Source organism: Salvelinus sp. IW2-2015, linkage group LG11 (assembly GCF_002910315.2).
Source record: "Salvelinus sp. IW2-2015 linkage group LG11, ASM291031v2, whole genome shotgun sequence".
NCBI classification, from domain to species: Eukaryota; Metazoa; Chordata; class Actinopteri; order Salmoniformes; family Salmonidae; genus Salvelinus; species Salvelinus sp. IW2-2015.
Window position 1 is genome coordinate 4565324 of NC_036851.1, and position 21501 is coordinate 4586824.

General features: G+C 44.3%; 1 protein-coding gene across 1 annotated transcript in view; it reads right to left on the minus strand.

Annotated features, from left to right (window-relative positions):
• gli1 (GLI family zinc finger 1) overlaps positions 1-21501 on the minus strand; it is a 144004-nt gene that overhangs the window by 52164 nt on the left and 70339 nt on the right. The window contains exons 2-6 of the mRNA XM_070445503.1: positions 13967-14112; positions 3143-3369; positions 2826-2915; positions 2458-2656; positions 1934-2081 (exon numbers count right to left, since the gene is read on the minus strand). Coding sequence (XP_070301604.1) covers positions 1934-2081; positions 2458-2656; positions 2826-2915; positions 3143-3369; positions 13967-14037 — 735 coding nt within the window. The 5' untranslated portion in view covers positions 14038-14112. The remainder of the gene's footprint in view (positions 1-1933; positions 2082-2457; positions 2657-2825; positions 2916-3142; positions 3370-13966; positions 14113-21501) is intronic.

Below are 21501 nucleotides of genomic sequence, written 5' to 3' on the forward strand. Positions count from 1 at the left end.
AGTTATGTCATACATGRAGCTAACAAAAATATATGGAAATGTCTGCCAAAATTACAACCAACTAACTACAGCATTACCGCAAAAAAAAACGGTTTAATTTAAGGACCAAAAAATGTACAGTTATGCTATATAGATTGCAAAATAGTTAGGAAATTATTTTGATTTACCGAATCCATGGCACATAGTTTATGAACGTTTCCGCAAAACGACGGCATATTCAAAACGTTGAATTTTTCAACTTAAATTATAWWWAWWWWWWAAAACAATTCAACCAATAGAATGTTATATACTGTGTATGGGGGATACAACCATCGCAGCTCTGCAGATTTTGTTTGTGAAGAAACAGAATCACTAGATCATTGTTTTGATACTGTTCGTATGTAGCTTGTTTTTGGTCGCAGGTCCAGGAATGGRTGAAGAATTGCAACGTTTTCTGGAGCTAAACTCTGCAAATAGCACTGCTGGGTGATTTGAAAAGTCATAGTCAATCGATCTATAATATAATAATACTTTTAGCAAAATGTATCTTTAATTTACAATCTGTAGAAACTATGAGAATAGAAAGGTTCAGAAGTTTTGTGAAACATTACACCACAGTTGAAAAATATATGACAAATATTCTTTTTTTTTGTCTGTGTTAAGAGATAGATTGGAGGGGTTGAGTGGAGCTGAAAGATGGGACTAAAAACAACAATATAACTCACGTAAAATATACTGTGTCGGTAAAATGTATATAGGTTCAGAACTTTTGTTAAACCGCACAGTTTCAAATATATGGCAAGTAGAAATCAAACTGGATGGTGTTTAGACATAGATGGGAGGGGTTGAGTGGAGCTGAAGGATGGGATTAAAAACAAACAAAAGATAACTATTGTAAAATTCATTGTGTTCGTAAAATGTATATAGTATGTCTAAGCTGGAAGTAGAAGCCTGTGTTGTTGTCCAGGCAGTAGTTTACTCAAATTAGGGGATGGGTGGTAGGGTTAGGGGAAATGTAAAAGAATATTTATTATTTTTTAAATTATAATAAAAAAATATATATATATACTGTATGTGTGTGTGTGTGTGTGTGTGTGTGTATATATTTACAAAACATATATACGGATGATTGGAAATGATGCAGAAAATTACATTGATGGAAGCTTCAATCTATCTGCAATATCAAAGCTGATCTACCCCCTAAAGAAATTCAATTAAAATTTCTAACACTGATGTCGGGGCCTTGACAAACTGAATAGTGAGTAAGTGATGACCATGAAAACACACAAGACTGATGGCTATAGCTATGTTCAACAAGTACAGATGTAGGATCATAATTTGATCACTCTTATGTTGCTGAGAATGTTTATGCTCAGCAGGTAACGCAAACATGTAGCGTATTTGAGTGTATTCATTTCGACTTTGAAATTTTAGACTTGATTTGCCGTAACAAAAAATGTATCAACCCCTACAAAAATGTTCATTAATTATAATGCACATAATATTTCACATTATTTTCCTGTTGTAGCAAACTGGCTCAAATTAAGATCCTACACCTATATATAATTCTTCTGGCTCTATCTAGCTCTATTTGTGATATTTTACCTTGCCTCACTGGCTTACAAGCGTGCTAGGTAATCAATCCTCTGATGACATCTAAGAAATTGTAGTCAATAACCATCTGATGATGTGCTTTGTTAACTTGCACGATCTGCATTTGAAGTTGCATGTGATCGTATCCACTGCTAGGTAAACAGAGGTTTCTGATGGCGAACTGCACGCACAGCTTTTCATGACGCGGCCGGGAAATGGGTCCACTCAAGCACATGTACATACAGTACTTTGGTACAAGCTCTGGAATGTCTCTCTACTTTTCTGTATGCACTCTCTCGAAACTGTTAGTAGCAGGTGGAGGCCATAGCAAGTGTCTGAAGACAATCATAAATAGTCTTACGTGTCCATGTTTTGGTGCGTGGAGGCGGGGGTTGTGGGGGGGTAGTCGGGGGGGAGGGGCGTGGCAGGGTCCAGGGGTGTGTCCACCGTACATAGAGCCGTGTTGTCTGGACTGGTAGTTCATTGAGTTGGAGTAACCCATTGATGGACTACAATACACGAGACAAGAGATAGGGGTAACATAAGGTGCATGGGGGGGCATATTATATATATWTTTTTTTATCATCATGACGTTTAAGAATATTACACTGATCACAGGTTATGTTACTGATTTAAAACTGACGTTAACATTTCTTTGGGAAAATATGCATTCCAATACAAAGTGACTGACGCCAAAGAATGTAAAGTAGTGTTGCGTTATAGATGATAGTATTCTGGTTCCTGACCTCATGACAGACATATGTCCGTAGGAGCTGGCTCCTTTGGGTCAGCAGCGTGAGTACAGTGTAATGTAGCATAGTATCGTGTAATACACTGTGGTGTATATGTCATAGCATAGTATAGTGTAGGGTTCCTGCTCCTGACCTCATGGCGCCCACAGACAGATGTCCGTAGGAGCTGGCTCCGTTGGGTCCACAACGTGAGTTGACGAAGGCCACCAAGGAGTTAGGAGAGGTCCTGATGACCGTCTGTAGGTCCACGCTGGCGTCAGACAGCGGAGAGATGGACAAGGCACGCTTCTTACTCAGCTTCAGCATGGAGCGAGGCGTTGAGAACCGCGAGCCTGGGGAGGCGAAAGGAGGAGGGGGGAGAGAAAAGAGGAGACAGGGAGTGGGGGAGATTGGGAGGTAAAGGATGGGTGAGGAGATGAGGAGCGGAGATGGGGCATTGCAACGGAAAACATTTCAAAGCGTTTTGCAGCGGAAATAAACACGATCCAGTTCTTTTCTTACCGTCTCCCACATGGTCTAATCCCTGTCCGTGGGGGAAGCCGTGGTGGGATGACATGAGGTTGTTGTGACAGTAGGGGGTGCTATTACCACCTGGACAAACACAGAGGATAAGAATTATTACATTATTACAGGCTTTAGAACACAGCCATACTGACTCCTGAGGGACCGGAGTATCACGAAGAGGTTTCTTCTGTTTTTTTTCTCAATTCATCAGTCGGGAGGAATGGAGAGAATACTAATTGAGATAGAGCCTGTCTTTGGTTGTAATGAGGGTAAGGTCAAGAAGTGTTTCACGTGACGCAGGACTYTTGACTCACCGTCGGAGGACTGATTCATGCTGCGGTGTCCCATCATGCTGTGCAGTGGGGGAGCCAGAGGGGGTCGCATGTACTGGTCCATGGGGTTGACACCGGAGTTAGGATTGATTCTGGGGTTAGGGGTCATTGGGTTATACATGTTCCTGCAGTCCTGAGGATGGCCGTTGTGGAGCGGAGCGTGCAGGGATGACACTTCACTGTAGGGAGACCTTCCTGAAGGAGCAAGGCTAGACATACAGACAGACATTGWCAGAGAGACATACAGAGAGACATTCAGACAGATATGCAAAAAGACATAGAAATACAGACAGAGGCATCCAGAGGGACATAGACATACATAGAAAGCAACATACCCATACAGACATTCAGTACAAAGAGACCAAGATATCAGCGTCTTAGTCACTCCAATGTAAGGTTGAACCAAGCTAAAGTATGGCTGGTACGTTCTCTAAGTCAGTATTCTTCAATTCTGGTCCTTCAAGCCTAACACTAACCCACCTGATTCAGCTAGTCAAGGTTGTGATCATACGTTGATTGGTTTAATCAGGTGTGTTTAGTGCTGGGCTAGGACAAAAGCCTGCACACAGAGTAAAGAACAGTGATCTAAACCAGTGTTTCCCAAACTCGGTCCCGGCGCACCCCCTGGGTGAAGGTTTTMGTTTGTGCCCTAACACTACACAGCTAATTCCTTTTTTTGGTAAGATTAACAATACAAAACATACACATACAAACGACAACATACAGACGCACACAAGCATCCACAACATCACCCCTGCCCAGACCCACCTGCTCACACCCCCATCTCCAGCGCCCGCATCACTCTCCGCCACATGGCCTCAAACGGCACCATTTTGTTTCTCTCCGTTGCACACGCACTTCCAACATTTATTAGATAATAAAGCATTGACCTTTCCATTGTGTTAACGACGGAGGATTGGTTGATTTACAGTTTTTAAGTATACGTTTTTGTCAAGATGATTGATGAGAAAAGTATCGTCCAACCCATCGGGTATCTCACTGCACCCCCATATGCCATGTCTTGAAATATGCAGACAGATGAATTAAAAGTACATTTACATTTGAATACTTATGACAGCCAACCTTCTAAACCCACCCATAACTTTTGGACTTTATAGCATTCCCAGAAGGTATGGATTATTAAGTCGTCGTTAGTTTTACACTTATGATATGACACTGATGTTGTGCTTAAGAATTTGTGAATTTTGTCTCTTGTGTAACACATTCTATGCATTAGTTTATACTGGWTTAAAACCTCTACAGGATCAGTGGGTCCCCCGTGGGACGGTTGAGCTAACGTAGGCTAATGTGATTAACTTCTTATGGCTGCAGGGGCAGTATTGAGTAGCTTGGATGAAAGGTGCACAGAGGTGCCCAGAGTAAACGGCCTGCTCCTCAGWCATAGTTGCTAATATATGCATATTATTAGTAGTATTGGATAGAAAACACGCTGACGTTTCTAAAACTGTTTGAATTATGTCTGTGAGTATAACAGAACTCATATGGGTGGCAAAAACCTGAGAAGTTCCACTTCCTGTTTGGATTTTTTCTGAGGTTGGTAATTTTTCAACCAAGCTCCCATTGAAATTACAGCGAGATATGGATGAGTTGTCACTTCCTACGGCTTCCACTAGATGTCAACAGTCAATAGAACTTTGTCTGATGACTCTACTGTGAAGGGGGGCCGAAGGAGACAGGAATGAGTAACCACTGCCATGAGGTGACCACGCTTTGACCACGCGCGTTCACGTGAGAGGCAGCTCCGTTCCATCGCTCAACTGAAGTCAATGTAATTCTCCGGTTGGAACGTTATTCAAGATGTATGTTAACAACATTCTAAAGATTGATTCAATACATCGTTTGACATGTTTCTACTGACTGTTACGGAACMTTTGGACATTTCGTCACGTTTTAGTGAARGCGCTTTCTGACTTTGGAATTGTTTACCAAACGRGCTAACRAAAGTAGCTAATTTTACATAAATYACGGACATTATCGAACAAATCAAGCATTTATTGTGGACCTGGGATTCCTGGGAGTGCATTGTGATGAAGATCATCAAAGGTAAGGGAATATTTATCATGTAATTTCTGGTTTCTGTTGACTCCAACATGGCGGCTAATTTGACTCTTGTTCTGAGCTCCGTCTCAGATTATTGCATGGTTTGCTTTTTCCGTAAAGTTTTTTTTGAAATCTGACACAGCGGTTGCATTAAGGAGAGGTAGATCTATAATTCCATGTGTATAACTTGTATTATCATCTACATTTATGATGAGTATTTCTGTGAAACGATGTGGCTATGCAACTATCACTTGGATGTTTTGGAGCTAGTGGAATGTAACGCGCCAATTGGTAAACTCAGATTTTTTTATATACAGTGGGGGAGAACAGAGTGATTTATACCACTGCCTGATTTTGCAGGTTTTCCTACTTACAAAGCATTGTAGAGGTCTGTAATTTTATCATAGGTACACTTCAACTGTGAGAGATCGGACAAAAACAAAAATCCAGAAAATTCACATTGTATGATTTTTAAGTAATTAATTGCATTTTTTATCTGCATGACATTAAGTATTTGATTCACCTACCAACCAGTAAGGAATTTTCCGGCTCTACGAGACATGTTAGTTTTTTCTTTAAGAAGCCCTCCTGTTCTTCACTCATTACCTGTATTAACGCACCTGTTTGAACTCGTTACCTGTATAAAAGACACCTGTCCACACACTCAATCAAACAGACTCCAACCTCTCCACCAATGGCCAAGGACCAGAGAGCGTTTGTAAGTGGACATCAGGATTACAATGTCTTAGACCTGCACAAGGCTGGGATGGGCTACAGGACAATATGGCAAGGCAGCTTGGTGAGAAGGCAACAACTGTTGGCGCAATTATTTAGAAAATGGAAGAAATTCAAGATGACGGTCAATCACCCTCGGTCTGGGACTCCATGCAAGATCTCACCTCGTGTGGGGCATTCAATGATCATGAGGAAGGTGAGGGATCAGCCAGAACTACACGGCAGGACCTGGTCAATGACCTGAAGAGAGTGGGACCCACAGTTCTCAAAGCAAACATTCGTAAACACCGACGTGCCGTCATGCGATTAAAAATCCGCAGCGCACGCAAGGTCCCCCTGCTCATAGCCAGCGCATGGTCCAGGCCCGTCTGAAGTTTGCCAATGACCATCTGGACTGATCCAGGAGGAAGTGGGAGAAGGTCATGTGGTCTGATGAGACAAAAATAGAGCTTTTTGGTCTAAACTCCACTCGCGTTTGTAGGAAGAAGAAAATGAGTAAACCCCAGAAACACCATCCCAACCGTGAAGGCATGGAGGTGGAAAACATTCATCTTGTGGGGATGCTTTTCTGCAAAGGGGAACAGACGACTGCACCGTATTGAGGGGAGGATGGATGGGGCCATGTATCCGCGAGATCTTGGCCAACAACCTCCTTCCCTCAGTAAGAGTATTGAAGATGGGTCGTGGCTGGTTCTTCCACATGACAACGACCGAAACACACAGCCAGGGCAACTAAGGGAGTGGCCTCCGTAAGAAGCATTCTCAAGGTCCTTGGAGTGGCCTAGCCAGTCTCCAGGACCTGAACCCATAGAAAATCTTTTGGAGGGAGCTGAAAAGGTCCGTAATTGCCCAGCGACAGCCCCGAAACCTGAAGGATCTGGGAGAAGGTCTGTATGGAGGAGTGGGCAAAATCCCTGCTGCGTGTGGTTGCAAACTCTGGTCAAGAACTACCTGGAAACGTTGATCGTCTGTAATTTGCACACAAAGGGGTTTCTGTTACAATAGTTATAGTTCTTGCTTTTCTGATGTATTCAAAATACTTATGTCATGCCAATAAATGCTAATTCTTTACTTAAAAATCATACAATTTGATTTCTGGATTTTGTTTTAGATTTCGTCTCGTTCACAGTTGAATGTGTACCTATGATAAAATTTACAAGACCTCTACATGCTTTGTAAGGTAGGAAAACTTTGCCAAATGGCAGTGTTATTCAAATTACTGTTGTCTCCCCACTGTAAATATGAACTTATTCAAACAAAACTGCAGTGTATTGTGTGGTAAACATGAAATCCTATGAGTGTCATGTCTGATGATAGTCATCAAAGGGTTAGTGATTAATTTTAGCTATATTTCTGCTTTTTGTGACTGCTATCTTTCGTTGGAAAAATGGCTGTGCTTATTGTGGTTTGGTGTGACCTAACATAATCGTTTGTAGTGCTTTCGCTGAAAAGCATATCGGAAATCGGACACTWTGGTGGGATTAACAACAAGATTACCTTTAAAATGGTATAAGACACATGTATGTCTGAGGAATTTTAATTATGAGATTTCTGTTTTTTGAATTTGGCGCCCTGCACTTTCACTGGCTGTTGTCATATCGATCCCSTTYCCGGGATTGCAGCCATATGAAGAGGTTTTAAGAGTACATTTTAGTTAACTGTAATTTCGTTAGTTATGTTCCAACATTCCCTCCATCTTGTGCCAATATCAGTTATTTTTAAGTCTTGGTTCCAATAGTTTCTATATTTTTCTAAGAGACTGTCAGTTGGATATGCACTCTGCAAGGTTTAGTATATCTTCCCCATCATATGAACATCCTTCTCTGACTCAAATAGGATTCCCTCAAGTTTGCTCTGATGTCCAAAAAGATTTCAAATAGAAACCTTTAAGTTGCATGTATGAAAATACATTGGTCAGAAGTTGTTAATGTTCTTAGCATTKTCCTTTGAAAATAGACACGCAWGCTCATCCCCAGAATATTTTCACCTATCTTCAATATGTACCCATTGTTCCTCTTTAGTGCATTTAACTACATTGCCTTCAGAAAGTATTCACACCCCTTGACTTTTTCCACATTTTGTTGTATTACAGCCTGAATTTAAAAGGGACTCAATTCAAAATACCCCATAATGTCAAAGTGGAATAATGCTTTTCAATTTGTTTTACAATTTAATAAAAAATGAAAAGCTGAAATGTCTTGAGTCAATAAGTACTTTAACCCCTTTGTTATGGCGAGCCTAAATAAGTTCANTAACCCCTTTGTTATGGCGAGCCTAAATAAGTTCAGGAGTACAATATGCTTAACAAGACACATAATAAGTTGCATGGACTCAATCTGTGTGCAAGAATACTGTTTAACATGACTACCTCATCTCCGTACTCCACACACATAACTATCTGTAAGGTCCATCAGTCGAGCAGTGAATTTCAAACACAGATTCAACCATAAACACCAGGGAAGTTTTCCAATGCCTCGCAAAGAAGGGCACCTATTGGTAGATACAGTAGGTCAAAATGAATATATCTTTGAGCATGGTGAAGTTGTTAATTACACTTTGGATGGTGTATCACTACACCCAGTCACTACAAAGATACAGGTGTCCTTCCTACCTAAGTTTCCAGAGAGGAAGGAAACTGCTCAGGGATTTCACCATGAGGCAAATTGTGACTTTAAAACAGTTAGAGTTTAATGGCTGTAATAGGAGAAAAATAAGGATGGATCAACAACACTGTAGTTACTCCACAATACTAACCTAATTGARAGAGTGAAAAGGAAGCTTGTACAGAATAAAATACTGTATTCCAAAACATGCATCCTGTTTGCAACAAAGCACTGAAGTAATACTGCAAAAATGTGMRAAAGCAATTCACTTTTGGTCCTGAATACCAGTGTTGGAAAATGTACCCAATTGTCATACTTGAGTAACAGTAAAGATACCTGAATAGAAAAGGACTCAAGTAAAAGTAACCCAGAAAAATACTACTTCAGTAAAAGTTAAAGTATTTGGTTTTAAATATACTTAAGTGTCAAAAGTAAATGGAATTGCTAAAATATACTACCAATAGTATCAAAAGTAAAAGTATAAATAATTTCAAAATCCTTATATTAAAATCCTTAAGAGTCTATTGATGCAGCCGTGCGTCAATCTAAGTAACATAATAAAAACTCCCCATAAAAATCTGTCAGTTTAAGATGGAGATATCAGGTTTTTTGCATTGGCTGCGTCTCAATCGACCGCATCTGCGGTGGAAGGTGGCAGAGCTACAGTGGTGTTTGTTAGACCATGAGACATACCGAAAATTGGTKTTTTCACGATAACATCTGCAGCGTGCGTCTGAACGGTTTGGCCTACAAACTATTAATAAAGGGTTAAATATGTGTAAAAAAWATATATATATTTCCAGAGCTTTCTTATATCTCCTAGATATAGGACAGACACTTCAAAACCTTAATTCATTTGTTTTTCTGTTGTCACGCCCTGACCATAGAGAGCCTTTTTATTCTCTATTTTGGTTAGGTCGGGGTGTGACTAGGGTGGGTAATCTAGGTTGTTTTGTTTCTATGTTGGCCTGGTATGGTTCCCAATCAGAGGCAGCTGTTTATCATTGTCTCTGATTGGGGATCATATTTAGGCAGCCATTTCCCCACTGTGTTTTGTGGGATCTTGTTTATGTGTAGTTGCCTGTGAGCACTCCATAGCTTCACGTATCGTTTTATTGTTTTGTGCGTTTCACGAATAAAAAGATGTGGAACACATATCARGCTGCGCCTTGGTCCGAATGTTATTTCGACGATCGTGACAGAAGATCCCACCACACCAGGACCAAGCAGCGTGCCCAGGAGGAGGAGGTATCCTGGACTTGGGAGGAGATCTTGAAGGGGAAGGGATCCTGGACTTGGGAGGAAATCCTGGCAGGACAGAATCGCCTTCCTTGGCGGCAGACGCAAGGAGAGAAGGGAGGACAGTGCCTGACGCCGGGGTTCGTGGCCACATCGGAAGCCCAAAGGACAGCCCCAAGACATTTTTGGGGGTGGGCACACGGGGTGGTCAGCGGAGCCGTGAAGGAGGGAACCAGAGCCCATCTGGGGGAAGAAGGAGAAATTGGAGGAGAGTGAACAGAGAGAGCCAGAGACCACCTGGGAGGAGATAGAGAGGTGGTCGGTCGACCCAACAAGAGTACCAGAGCCCGCCTGGGATTCGTTGGAACAGTGTGAGGAGGGAGACCGGAGAATGGAGTTGGCGAGGAGGATGCGGCAACGCAGGCGTTTGGAGGAACGTGTCATCAGTCCGGTGAAACKTGGGCCGGCTCCACYTATCTGGCATCCAGTGCGCCTCCCCAGTCCGGGACGTCCTGTGTCTCCTCCTCGCACTTGCCCTGAAGTGTGTGTCACCAGTCCGGTACCACCTGTGCCAGCTCCACGCACTAGGCCTCCAGTGCGCCTCCCCAGTCTGGTACGTCCTGTGCCTGCTCCTCGCACTCGCCCTGAAGTGCGTGTCCCCAGTCCGGAACCTCCTGCGACGGTCCACAGTCCGGAACCTCCTGCGACGGTCCACGGTCTGGAACCTCCTGCGARGGTRCACGGTCCYGAACCTCCTGCGACAGTCCACGGTCCGGAACCTCCTGCGACGGTCCACGGTCCGTAGCTTCCAGGCAAGGCGGCCAGTCCAGCTCCAGGGCAGGAGCCTTCCTCTGCACCGATGCCCAGTCCAGGCACGGAGTCCAGTCCCGCTCCAGGGCCGGAGCCTTCCTCTGCACCGGTGCCCAGTCCAGGCACGGCGTCCAGTCCAGCTCCAAGGCCAGGGAGCCTTCCTCAGCGCCGATGTCCAGGCACGGCGTCCAGTCCCGCTCCAAGGCCGGAGCCTTCCTCTAAGCCGGTGCCCAGTCCAGGCACGGCGTCCAGTCCCYCTCCAAGGCCGAAGCCTTGTGACAACTGACAACTGTCTCTGTTGCCATTTATGAATGTGTTATTCAATGATTTCAATGGGCTACAGTAGCAGTAAAAGCCAAATTCAATATTTTATCAAATAATCTTTTATTATTTTTATATACCTAAAGGGCTCCTAAAATTCCAATTGAAATTAGCTAAATGATCCATGGTATGACCATCTTAAAGTAATTGCATATGTTAGCTTGGCACCTACTACCATACCCCGTCCAAAGGCACTTACATTTTTTGTCTTGCCCACTCATCCTCTGAACGGCACACACACACAATCCATGTCTCAATTGTCTCAAGGCTTAAAAATCCTCCTTTAACCTGTCTCCCCCCTTCATCTACACTGATTGAATATGATTTAACAAGTGACATCAATAAGGGATCATAGCTTTCACCTGGATTCACCTGGTCAATCCGTCATGGAAAGAGAAGGTGTTCTTAATGTTTTGTATACTCAGTGTATGTAAGTAAAAMCCCTGGGAGGCGAGTTGATARAATTCCAAGTCTGGAAAGTTAAAACCAASCTCAGACTTAGGAAGATGTCAGACTTTGCTTTTCATTCTATGAGTTTTATTTGCCCATATAAAGTATGTTATGACCGAGTATACTTTTTGAAAGAATGTCTTCAGTGAGCTAATTGGTATTACAGAGAATAAATATAAAAACTTTGGGAGCCATGCCATTCTGAAGAGGTTTATTCAAGCTTTCATTTTGTTGAGTAATGGGATAAAGTTATCTTWATTTATACAACGGGTGAGTCTAATCCTGGATGCTGATTGGTTAAAACCGCATTCCAGCCGGTGTCTATTGCACAAGTTACCACCGGCTAAAGCTATGATGTTGAAATGCCTWWTTATGCTCCATCTGACAGCGCAATCCACTGTCTCATTTGCCAAGCCAGACAATTTATGAACTTGATCTCCACTGTAAAAAGCATCTAGATATTATCTCCCATTTCCTTTAGATTAGCAATTCGTTTTCAGTAGCGAACATTTGTATATATCTTGCTGGCTGTCTCTCTGACATTTGCAACATTGTTTCAGTATTGAAATTTGATCTCCAGCTGTTGCACCAAAAGACCAGCCGGCTTGGGTAGCAACCCTAGATTTGTGTCAGGACTGTATCTTGTGGAAGGATGAAATTGTATGAATTAATTCATTAACATAATTCTTATTTGAATATGTTGGTGACCCGTTGTATAAAAATTATAATGCCCTCAAAGTCGGTATTTGGAGGATATATTGGCACGTTTTGACTTTGTCTCGAGCGTAACAAAACCCGTGCCAATATATCCTCCAATCACAGGCTTTTTGGGCATTATCACTTAAATGTTTGTTGTTTGTTGTCACTTGTTAAGCATCCTAAGTATTTGATATTTMTTGTGGTCCACTTAAAGAATTGTTGTAGATAATGAGTTATTCTTTTTCTTTTTCCTATTGCCATTATTTCCTGGTTTTTTTCACGTTCATTTTATATCCTGATATTTTAGAGTATTCTGAAATTATTTTTAGCAAGGGGGGCATTGAGTTTCAATAAGTTTAGTTTATATTCATGTTACGTTTGCGTCATGTCTAATTATTTCTGTAAACGGTTTAATTGCCAGTGCAAACTAAACAGCTGATTCAAATGACCATCTCATCATCAATCTTTGATTATATAAATCTGCTGTGTAGTGCTGGGGCAAAAAKCAAAATGTGCACCGAGTTTGGGAATCCCTGATCTGAACAGCCATGAATTCTGAGGTGTTGTGATGTTTCCCACTCCCCACCAGATGGTGATGTACTCTAATTCACAGTAATGTTGTTAAAGCTGTAGCTACTAGCTACCCAGATGGGGGTTTCCCTTCTCAGCTGAACAGACTAGGGAAGCCTAGCTGGAACGTTCCAATGTTCTCATACATTTCAATGTGTTCTTTACTCCCTTTTCTCTCTCACTCTCTCTTTCTGGATTCAGAACTTTTCTCCACTCACACACACACTCTCTCTTTCTCTCTCTCTTTCTCACTCCCGCTCCCCCTCCCCCTGTCTTTCTTTCTCTCTCCCTATATTCCTCTCCCGTAGAGCAGACTTCATTCATCCCTGTACCTTCTAAGTCTCCCTTTCAGCTCTCTAATTCGTTCTCCACAATGTGTATTCCTCCTCCTCCTCCCGCTTTCTCTCCCCCTTTCTCTCTCCCTCTTTCTTACTCTCGAATCTGGTAGAAGTAAATTAAGCTTTTCTTTCACTCTCTCTCTCTCCACCTCCCTCTGATTTTTCTCCCTCTGTTTCTCTCTGCCTCCCTGTCCCCCTTTTCTCTCTCCCTGCTCTCTCTTTCTCCTCTCTTTCCCACATCTTACTCTCTCTCTTTTCTCTCACTCTCTCCCTCCCTTACTTTCTCTCTTCATCTCCCTCTATCCCTCTCTTCCTCTCTCCCGCTATCAGAGTAACCTGAGCAGGGTAAGGTAGGGTGGGAGGGAGGGAGGGCAGTCATGCAGAGCCTGGCCGGCCTGTAATTAGCAGCTGAGAGAGAGAGAGAGATCAGCTCTCTCTCTCTATCTCCAAAACAATTGCAGCTTAGGCTTTTAGCTACTCAGAGAATGCCGTCTGTCTGTGAGTAGAATAAAGAGAGCCCCTAGACTAGACGAGTCGTCAGATTGTTTTACAGTACGTATGGAGGAACGAGAGTGAATCATTCATATCTGTCTGTTTGTTAGTGTCTTTACAGTCTCTTGTGTGATAAATGTTACAATAACATAATATCACAGTAAGAAGCTGGCCAGTGCACCAGATTTGATTTCAAGTTCAGGGATTATGGTAGAAAAGTGTTGATAGTTTTAGGTTAGACTGGTTAGACTAAGGACAAGGAGGAGGAGTGGCGGTTGCTGTTGTTGTTGATGGTGTTGTTGTGTTGTCTTACCCTCTGGATGGGATAGACAGGACAATTATTGACTTCTTAATTTATTAATTTTTTGTTTTTATTTGGCGTTTTGTCTTGTATGCTTGTTCTTATTTTCTACTGTCTTTCGATTCTCTGTTGATGTATTTTTTGTATACACACCAAAATAAAAAGTTGGTCACAAAATATATCTTACCCTCTGGGCGGCTGGTTGGGTGTAGACTCATAATGATACAGCCCCTGATGTGGCTGCATGTCCACTGGCATTGGGGCTCTGTCCTCTGCTCAGTGCTCTATTCTGTTCTGTGACGGAACAGGACAGCCAGCCAGCAGCCTCACGCCCTGAGGGAAAGACAACGAGAACCACCGTTAGGAGACGTAAACACAATAATAACGTTTAGAACTTAGAACCACCGTTAGGAAAACCGTTAGGAAACACAATGACAGAAAACCAACATTTGAACTTAGAACCTAGAATTAGAACCATCCGCAAGCCATCTAACGACTTCTTGAAATGTGTCTTAGGTTAGCAATAGCATTGTTCTGGAAAAAACATGCTGAACTGAAATATGAATGCGTAGACACACACACACCACCACACACACACACACACATACACACACACACACACACACACACACACACACACACACACACACACACACACACACCATTGTACTTTTTATTCACAACCACCCTGTCATGGACACACTCTCTTGTAGACACACGCTGAATCACAAACACACTTGTCTTGCCCGTACACGAGGCACAGAGTGTCTAAATGAGCTTTTTCTGATGCCACCCAAAGTGTTCGTGTGGTAATGAAGTCCTGTGATCGTACTGTTGACATGCCCGGACAGGCTATGAGAGATTAGCCTGTCTTTAGGGACACAAACAATGATTTACTGCATTAGGCTCTCGCCCCACTGCCAATCTCTCTCTGTCTGTCTCCAAACTGAAGACACGGGCCAAAAGAGACATACTGCAGTATACAGAGCCAATGGACTGTCTCTGTGTCCCCAAACTGAAGAGGAATGCCACAATGGAGCCTTACCAGAAATCAAGAGATCAACAGGCATGTTTTGGGCACTGTGTGTGTGTGCGTGCGTGCGTGCGTGTGTGCGTAGAATTGTATGTGGGCAATTAGCCTCAGAAAGCTAGTGAGCACCTGCTCATTACAACCACCCACATCACTCCAGGTACTATTACTATTATTGCTGTAGGCTCTGGTAGGCACTTAACACCGCAATTAGTATAACATATTACAGTACACACAGAGTAGACATCAAACACAGTCAGCCAACAGAGAACTTCAGGACATGAGGAACTGCCATCCATCATAAGACCCATTATCAGCCTCAAAAATGTATCCTGTTACGTTTTTGCAAAAAGTTAGGCATCAACTGATTGACGCTTATGTCAGCTGGCCATGCTCCCAGCAAGCTTTGCGGTGCGAATGGTAAAAGATGAGCATCAACCAATTGACGCTTATGTCAATACATTGCATTCAATGGGAAAAGATGAGTGTCACAGGGTTGAAGCTTATTATCAATACATTTGGAGTCAATGGGAAAGGACGAGTGTCAATCTATTGACGCTTATGTCAATACATTGTTCTGGGGGAAACACTTTAGACCCAAACTGTTACAGACCTATATCCATCCTGCCCTTCTAAAGTCTTCGAAAACCAAGTGAACAAACAGATCACCGACCATTTCGAATCCCACCATACCTTCTCCGCTATGCAATCCGGTTTCCGAGCTGGCCACGGGTGTACCTCAGCCATGCTTAAGGTCCTAAACGATATCATAACCGCTATCAATAAAAGACAGTACTGTGCAGCCGTCTTCATCGACCTGGCCAAGGCTTTCGACTCCGTCAATCACCGTATTCTTATCGGTTCACTAACTACTTTTCAGATAGAGTTCAGTGTCTCAAATTGGAGGGCCTGTTGTCCGGACCTCTGGCAGTCTCTATGGGGGTGCCACAGGGTTCAATTCTCGGGCCGACTCTTTTCTCTGTATATATCAATGATGTCACTCTCGCTGCGGGTGATTCTCTGATCCACCTCWACGCAGACGACACCATTCTGTACACATCTGGCCCTTCTTTGGACACTGTGTTAACAAACCTACAAACGAGCTTCAACACCATACAACACTCCTTCCGTGGCCTCCAACTGCTCATAAATGCTAGTAAAATAAAATGCATGCTCTTCAACCGATCGCTGCCCGCAKCCGCCCGCCCGACCGACCGACCAGCATCACTACTCTGGACGGTTCTGACTTAGAATATGTGGACAACTATAAATACCTATGTGTCGGGCTAGACTGTAAACTCTCCTTCCAGACTCATATTAAGCATCTCCAATCCAAAATTAAATCTAGAATCGGCTTCCTATTTCGCAACAAAGCCTCCTTCACTCATGCTGCCAAACTGACTATCCTACCGATCCTTGACTTCGGCAATGTCATTTACAAAATAGCCTCCAACACTCTACTTAGCAAGTTAGATGCAGTCTATCACAGTGTCATCCGTTTTGTCACCAAAGCCCCATATACTACCCACCACTGCGACCTGTARATTCTCGTTGGCTGGTCCTCGCTACATATTCGTCACCAAACCCACTGGCTCCAGGTCATCTATAAGTCTTTGCTAGGTAAAGCCACGCCTTATCTCAGCTCACTGGTCACCATAGCAACACCCACCCGTAGCACGCGCTCCAGCAGGTATATTTCACTGGTCATCCCCAAAGCCAACACCCCCTTTGGCTGCCTCTCCTTCCAGTTCTCTGCTGCCAATGACTGGAACGAATTGCAAAAATCACTGAAGTTGGAGWCTTATATCTCCCTCACTAACTTTAAGCGTCAGCTGTCAGAGCAGCATACCGATCGCMGCAGCTGTACACAGCCCATCTGTAAATAGCCCATCCAATCAACTACCTACCTCATCCCCATATTTGATTTTGTTCTTCTGCTCTTTTGCACACCAGTATTTCTACTTGCACATCATCATCTGCACATCTATCACTCCAGTGTAAATTGGTCAATTGTAATTACTTCGCCACTATGGCCTATTTATTGCCTTACCCCCTTACTTAATTTCCACACACTGTATACAGATTTTTCTATTTGTGTTATGGAGTGTACGTTTGTTTATCCCATTTGTAACTCTGTGTTGTTGTTTTTGTCGCAGTGCTTTGCTTTATCTTGGCCAGGTCGCAGTTGTAAATGAGAACTTGTTCTCATCTGGACTACCTGGTTAAATAAAGGTGAAATAAAATAAAATAAATAAACATTGCAGCCAATGTGAAAAGATGAGCATCAACCAATTGATGATTATGTCAACATTTGTCAATGGGTCTCTCTCTCTCTTCTCTAATCCCCTTTTCCCCATCTCGCTCTTCCCTCTCTCTCTCTCTCTCTCTCCCTCTCTCTTATTTTCTTTTTCTCCCTCTCTCTTTCTCTCTATTGCCTCTTCTCTCTCCCTCCACCTTCTGTCTCCACCCTCTCGCCCTCTCGCCCCTCCTCTCTTTCCCTCCCTCTCTCTCTTCTACTCTCTCTTTCTCCCACTTATCTCCCTTCTCTCTCTCTCTTCCCTTCTTCACTCTGTCCCTCTCAAAATAGCTTCAAGAGCTTTGTACAAATACTGATGGACTCAACTAACAAAAGAATGGACAATCTGACCAGAGAAGTCCAAGACCTTACGAACAGTTTGCAGTTCCCCGCAGGCACAGGTGGATGTCCTGAAAGAGACTTTCAACAAGATGACAGCAAACTGTAAATCCACGCGAGAGGACATCAGCACTGTCTGTGAACCATTATTAACAATGACTTGAAAAACAGACTATCTAGACTCTAGATTAGCAAACTGAATAGGAGACCAAACAAGCAGCAAACAAAGAAGAAAGGCTTTTGAAAAAGTAACAATTTTTCATAAAATTATACCGTTTTCTTAGCTAGCTAAGTTGTTTACCTGTTGCTAGGCAGTTGCTAGGGACATTCCTGAAAGAAGCTAGCTAGCTAACAAGGAGTGTCTAGTTGGCAGAAGAGAAGAAGGGACAAAGAAGGGACAAAGTGGGACAAAATAAGGACAGAAGAAAAGGGAAAGGGGACATTAAGGTGAAGCAGTCCTCTAAAGACACAAAAGACAATAATACAAGAAACAACACTTCTATTGCCTCTCCCTCCTACCAATTACTGTCAGCCTTCCCGGTTTGGTTTGGAGCGAGTAGTTGCATTCCGCTTTGCTCACAGGTAGTATTACAGGTAGTATTACATTTCATTTCATTACAGTACAACAGTTTGATTTGTTTGATCTTAGCTGGCTACATAGCCTTTTGTTCCAAGATAATTGTGTAGTCTAGAGTAATTGTCGAGGTTACCATAGCCAGTTAGAGGTTACCTAGCCAGCTACACTTTCAAAAAAGTCAACAACGCAGCCACTGCTAGCTAGCCTATTTCACCAGCAGCAGTACTATATCATTTTAGTCAATAAGATTTTTGCAACGTAAGCTTAACTTTCTGAACATTCGAGACGTGTAGTCCACTTGTCATTCAAATCTCCTTTGCATTAGCGTAGCCTCTTCTGTAGCCGTCAACTATGTGTCTGTCTATCCTGTTCTCCTCCTTTCTGCACGCCATACAAACGCTTCACAACGCGTGGCCGCTGCTACTCTAACCTGGTGCCCAGCGCGCACGACCCACGTGGAGTTAGGTCTCAGGCAGCTCTGGAACTGCCGATCTGCGCCAACAAGGCAGAGTTCATCTCAGCCTATGCTTCCCTCAGTCCCTCGACTTCTTGGCACTGAGCGGAAACATGGATTACCACGATAAACACTGCTACTCCTACTGCTCTCTCCTCGTCTGCCCAGCGTGTTCTCGACACCCCGAGAGCTTCTGGTCAGCGGGGTGGGCACTGGGATCCTCATCCGTCTCCAAAGTGGACATTCTCTCTTTCTCCCCTGACCCATCTGTCTATCCTCCTTTGAATTCATGCCTGTCAAGCAGTTACCAGCCTTTCAGGCTTAACATCCTTATCATTTATAGCCCTCGTCGGTTCCCTTGGAAGAGTTCATCAATGCTGACGCCTATAGTATCCTGATAGCGCTCATCTAGTGGATGACCTTTTCCGACGGGATGGTACCTCCTTTGAGCTACGACGTCGTATGTTGACTATCCTGCTCCTTCTTTCCACTTCTCCTCTTTTGGACCACCCTCTCACCTTCGCCCCTATCACAGAAGGAGGCAATACGCTTGACCTCATGCTTTACTAGATGCTGTTCTTTCCCATGAGTCTCATTGAACTACGCTCCAAGTCCTCCCGACCACGTACCCGGTCTGTATCCTTTTCCCTCTCGCTCTCATCCAACACTTCCAGCACTGCGCCTACTCGGATGGTTCTGCGCGCCGTCACTTGCCTCGTCTCCCCCCCCGCTACTCTCCTCTTCCATCCTATCATCTCTCCTCTGCTCAACCTTCTCCAACCTATCTCCTGATTCCTGCTCCTCACCTCCTCTCCTCCTTTCTGCATCCTTTGACTCCTTATGTCCCTATCTCCAGGCCGGCTCGGTCCTCCCCTCCTGCTCCGTGGCTCGACGATCTCATTGCGAGCTCACAGAACAGGGCTCGCGGGCAGCGAGCGGAAATGGAGGAAAACTCGCCTCCCTGCGGACTGGCATCTTCCTTTCATCTCCCTCCTCTCTACATTTTCCTCTTCTGTCTCTGCTGCTAAAGCCAATTTCTACCACTCTAAATTCCAAACATCTGCCTCTAACCCTAGGAAGCTCTTTGCCATTTCTCCTCCCTCCTGAATCCTCCTCCCTCCTCCCCCCTCCTCCCTCTCTGCTGATGACTTCGTCACAACATTTGAAAAGAAGGTCGACGACATCCGATCCTCGTTTGCTAAGTCAAACGACACCGCTGTCTGCTCACACTGCCTACCTGTGCTTTGACCTCTTTCTCCCCTCTCTCTCCAGATGAAATCTGCGTCTTGTGACGGCGGCAGCCCAACAACCTGCCCGCTTGACCTATCTCCCTCCTCTTCTTTCCAGACCATTTCCGGAGACCTTCTCCCTTACCTCACCTCGCTCATCAACTCATCCTTGACCGCTGGCTACGTCCCTTCCGTCTTCAGAGAGCGAGAGTTGCCCCCCTTCTGAAAAACCTACACTCGATCCTCCGATGTCAACAACTACAGACCAGTATCCTTCTTTTCTTTTCTTCCAAAACTCTTGACGTGCGTCTTGGCCAGCTCTCCTGCTATCTTCCTCAAGAATGACTTCTTTGATCCAAATCAGTCAGGTTCAGACTAGTCATTCAACTGAGCCTGCTCTTCTCTGTGTCACGGAGGCGCTCCGCACTGCTAAAGCTAATCTCTCTCTCTCTGCTTCATCCTTCTAGACTATCGGCTGCCTTTGATACTGTGAACCATCAGATCCTCCTCTCACCCTCTCCGAGCTGGGCATCTCCGGCGCGGCCCACGCTTGGATTGCGTCCTACCTGACAGGTCGCTCCTACGCGAGTGGCGTGGCGAGAATCTGCCTCGCCCACGTGCTCTCACCACTGGTGTCCCCCAGGGCTCTGTTCTAGGCCTCTCCTTTCTCGCTATACACAAGTCACTTGGCTCTGTCATATATCCTCACATGGTCTTCCTATCATTGCTATGCAGACGACACACAATTAATCTTCTCCTTTCCCCCTCTGATAACCAGGTGGTGAATCGCATCTCTCGCATGTCTGGCAGACATATCAGTGTGGATGACGGATCACCACCTACAGCTGAACCTCGCAAGACGGAGCTGCTCTTCTCCCGGGAAGGACTGCCCGTTCCATGATCTCGCCATCAACGGTTGACACTCCATTGTGTCCTCCTCCAGAGTGCTAAGAACCTTGGCGTGATCCTGGACAACACCCTGTCGTTCTCAACTAACATCAAGGCGGTGACCCGTTCCTGTAGGTTCATGCTCTACAACATTCGCAGGTACGCACCTGCCTCACGCAGGAAGCGGCGCAGGTCCTAATCCAGGCACTTGTCATCTCCCGTCTGGATTACTGCAACTCGCTGTTGGCTGGGCTCCTGCCTGTGCCATTAAACCCCTACAACTCATCCAGAACGCCGCAGCCCGTCTGGTGTTCAACTTTCCCAAGTTCTCTCACGTCACCCGCTCCTCCGCTCTCTCCACTGGCTTCCAGTTGAAGCTCGCATCCGTTACAAGACCATGGTGCTTGCCTACGGAGCTGTGAGGGAACGGCACCTCCGTACCTTCAGGCTCTGATCAGGCCCTACACCAACAAGGGCACTGCGTTATCCACCTCTGGCCTGCTCCGCCTCCCTACCTCTGAGGAAGTACAGTTCCCGCTCAGCCAGTCAAAACTGTTCGCTGCTCTGGCACCCAATGGTGGAACAAACCTCCCTCACGACGCCAGGTCAGCGGAGTCAATCACCACTTCCGGAGACACCTGAAACCCCACCTCTTTAAGGAATACCTAGGATAGGATAAAGTATCCTTCTAACCCCCCCCCCTTAAAAGAGTTAGATTGCACTATTCGTAAATGGTGGTGTGTTTTTCAGCTGGATATCATAAGGTGAATGCACCAATTTGTAAGTCGCTCTGGATAAGAGCGTCTGCTAAATGACTTAAATGTAAATGTAAATGTAGATTCTAGAGGGTACAATCCAGGAGGAATAACATTGTTGTGGGTGGCAWACCAGAGTCTTCACATGAGAACT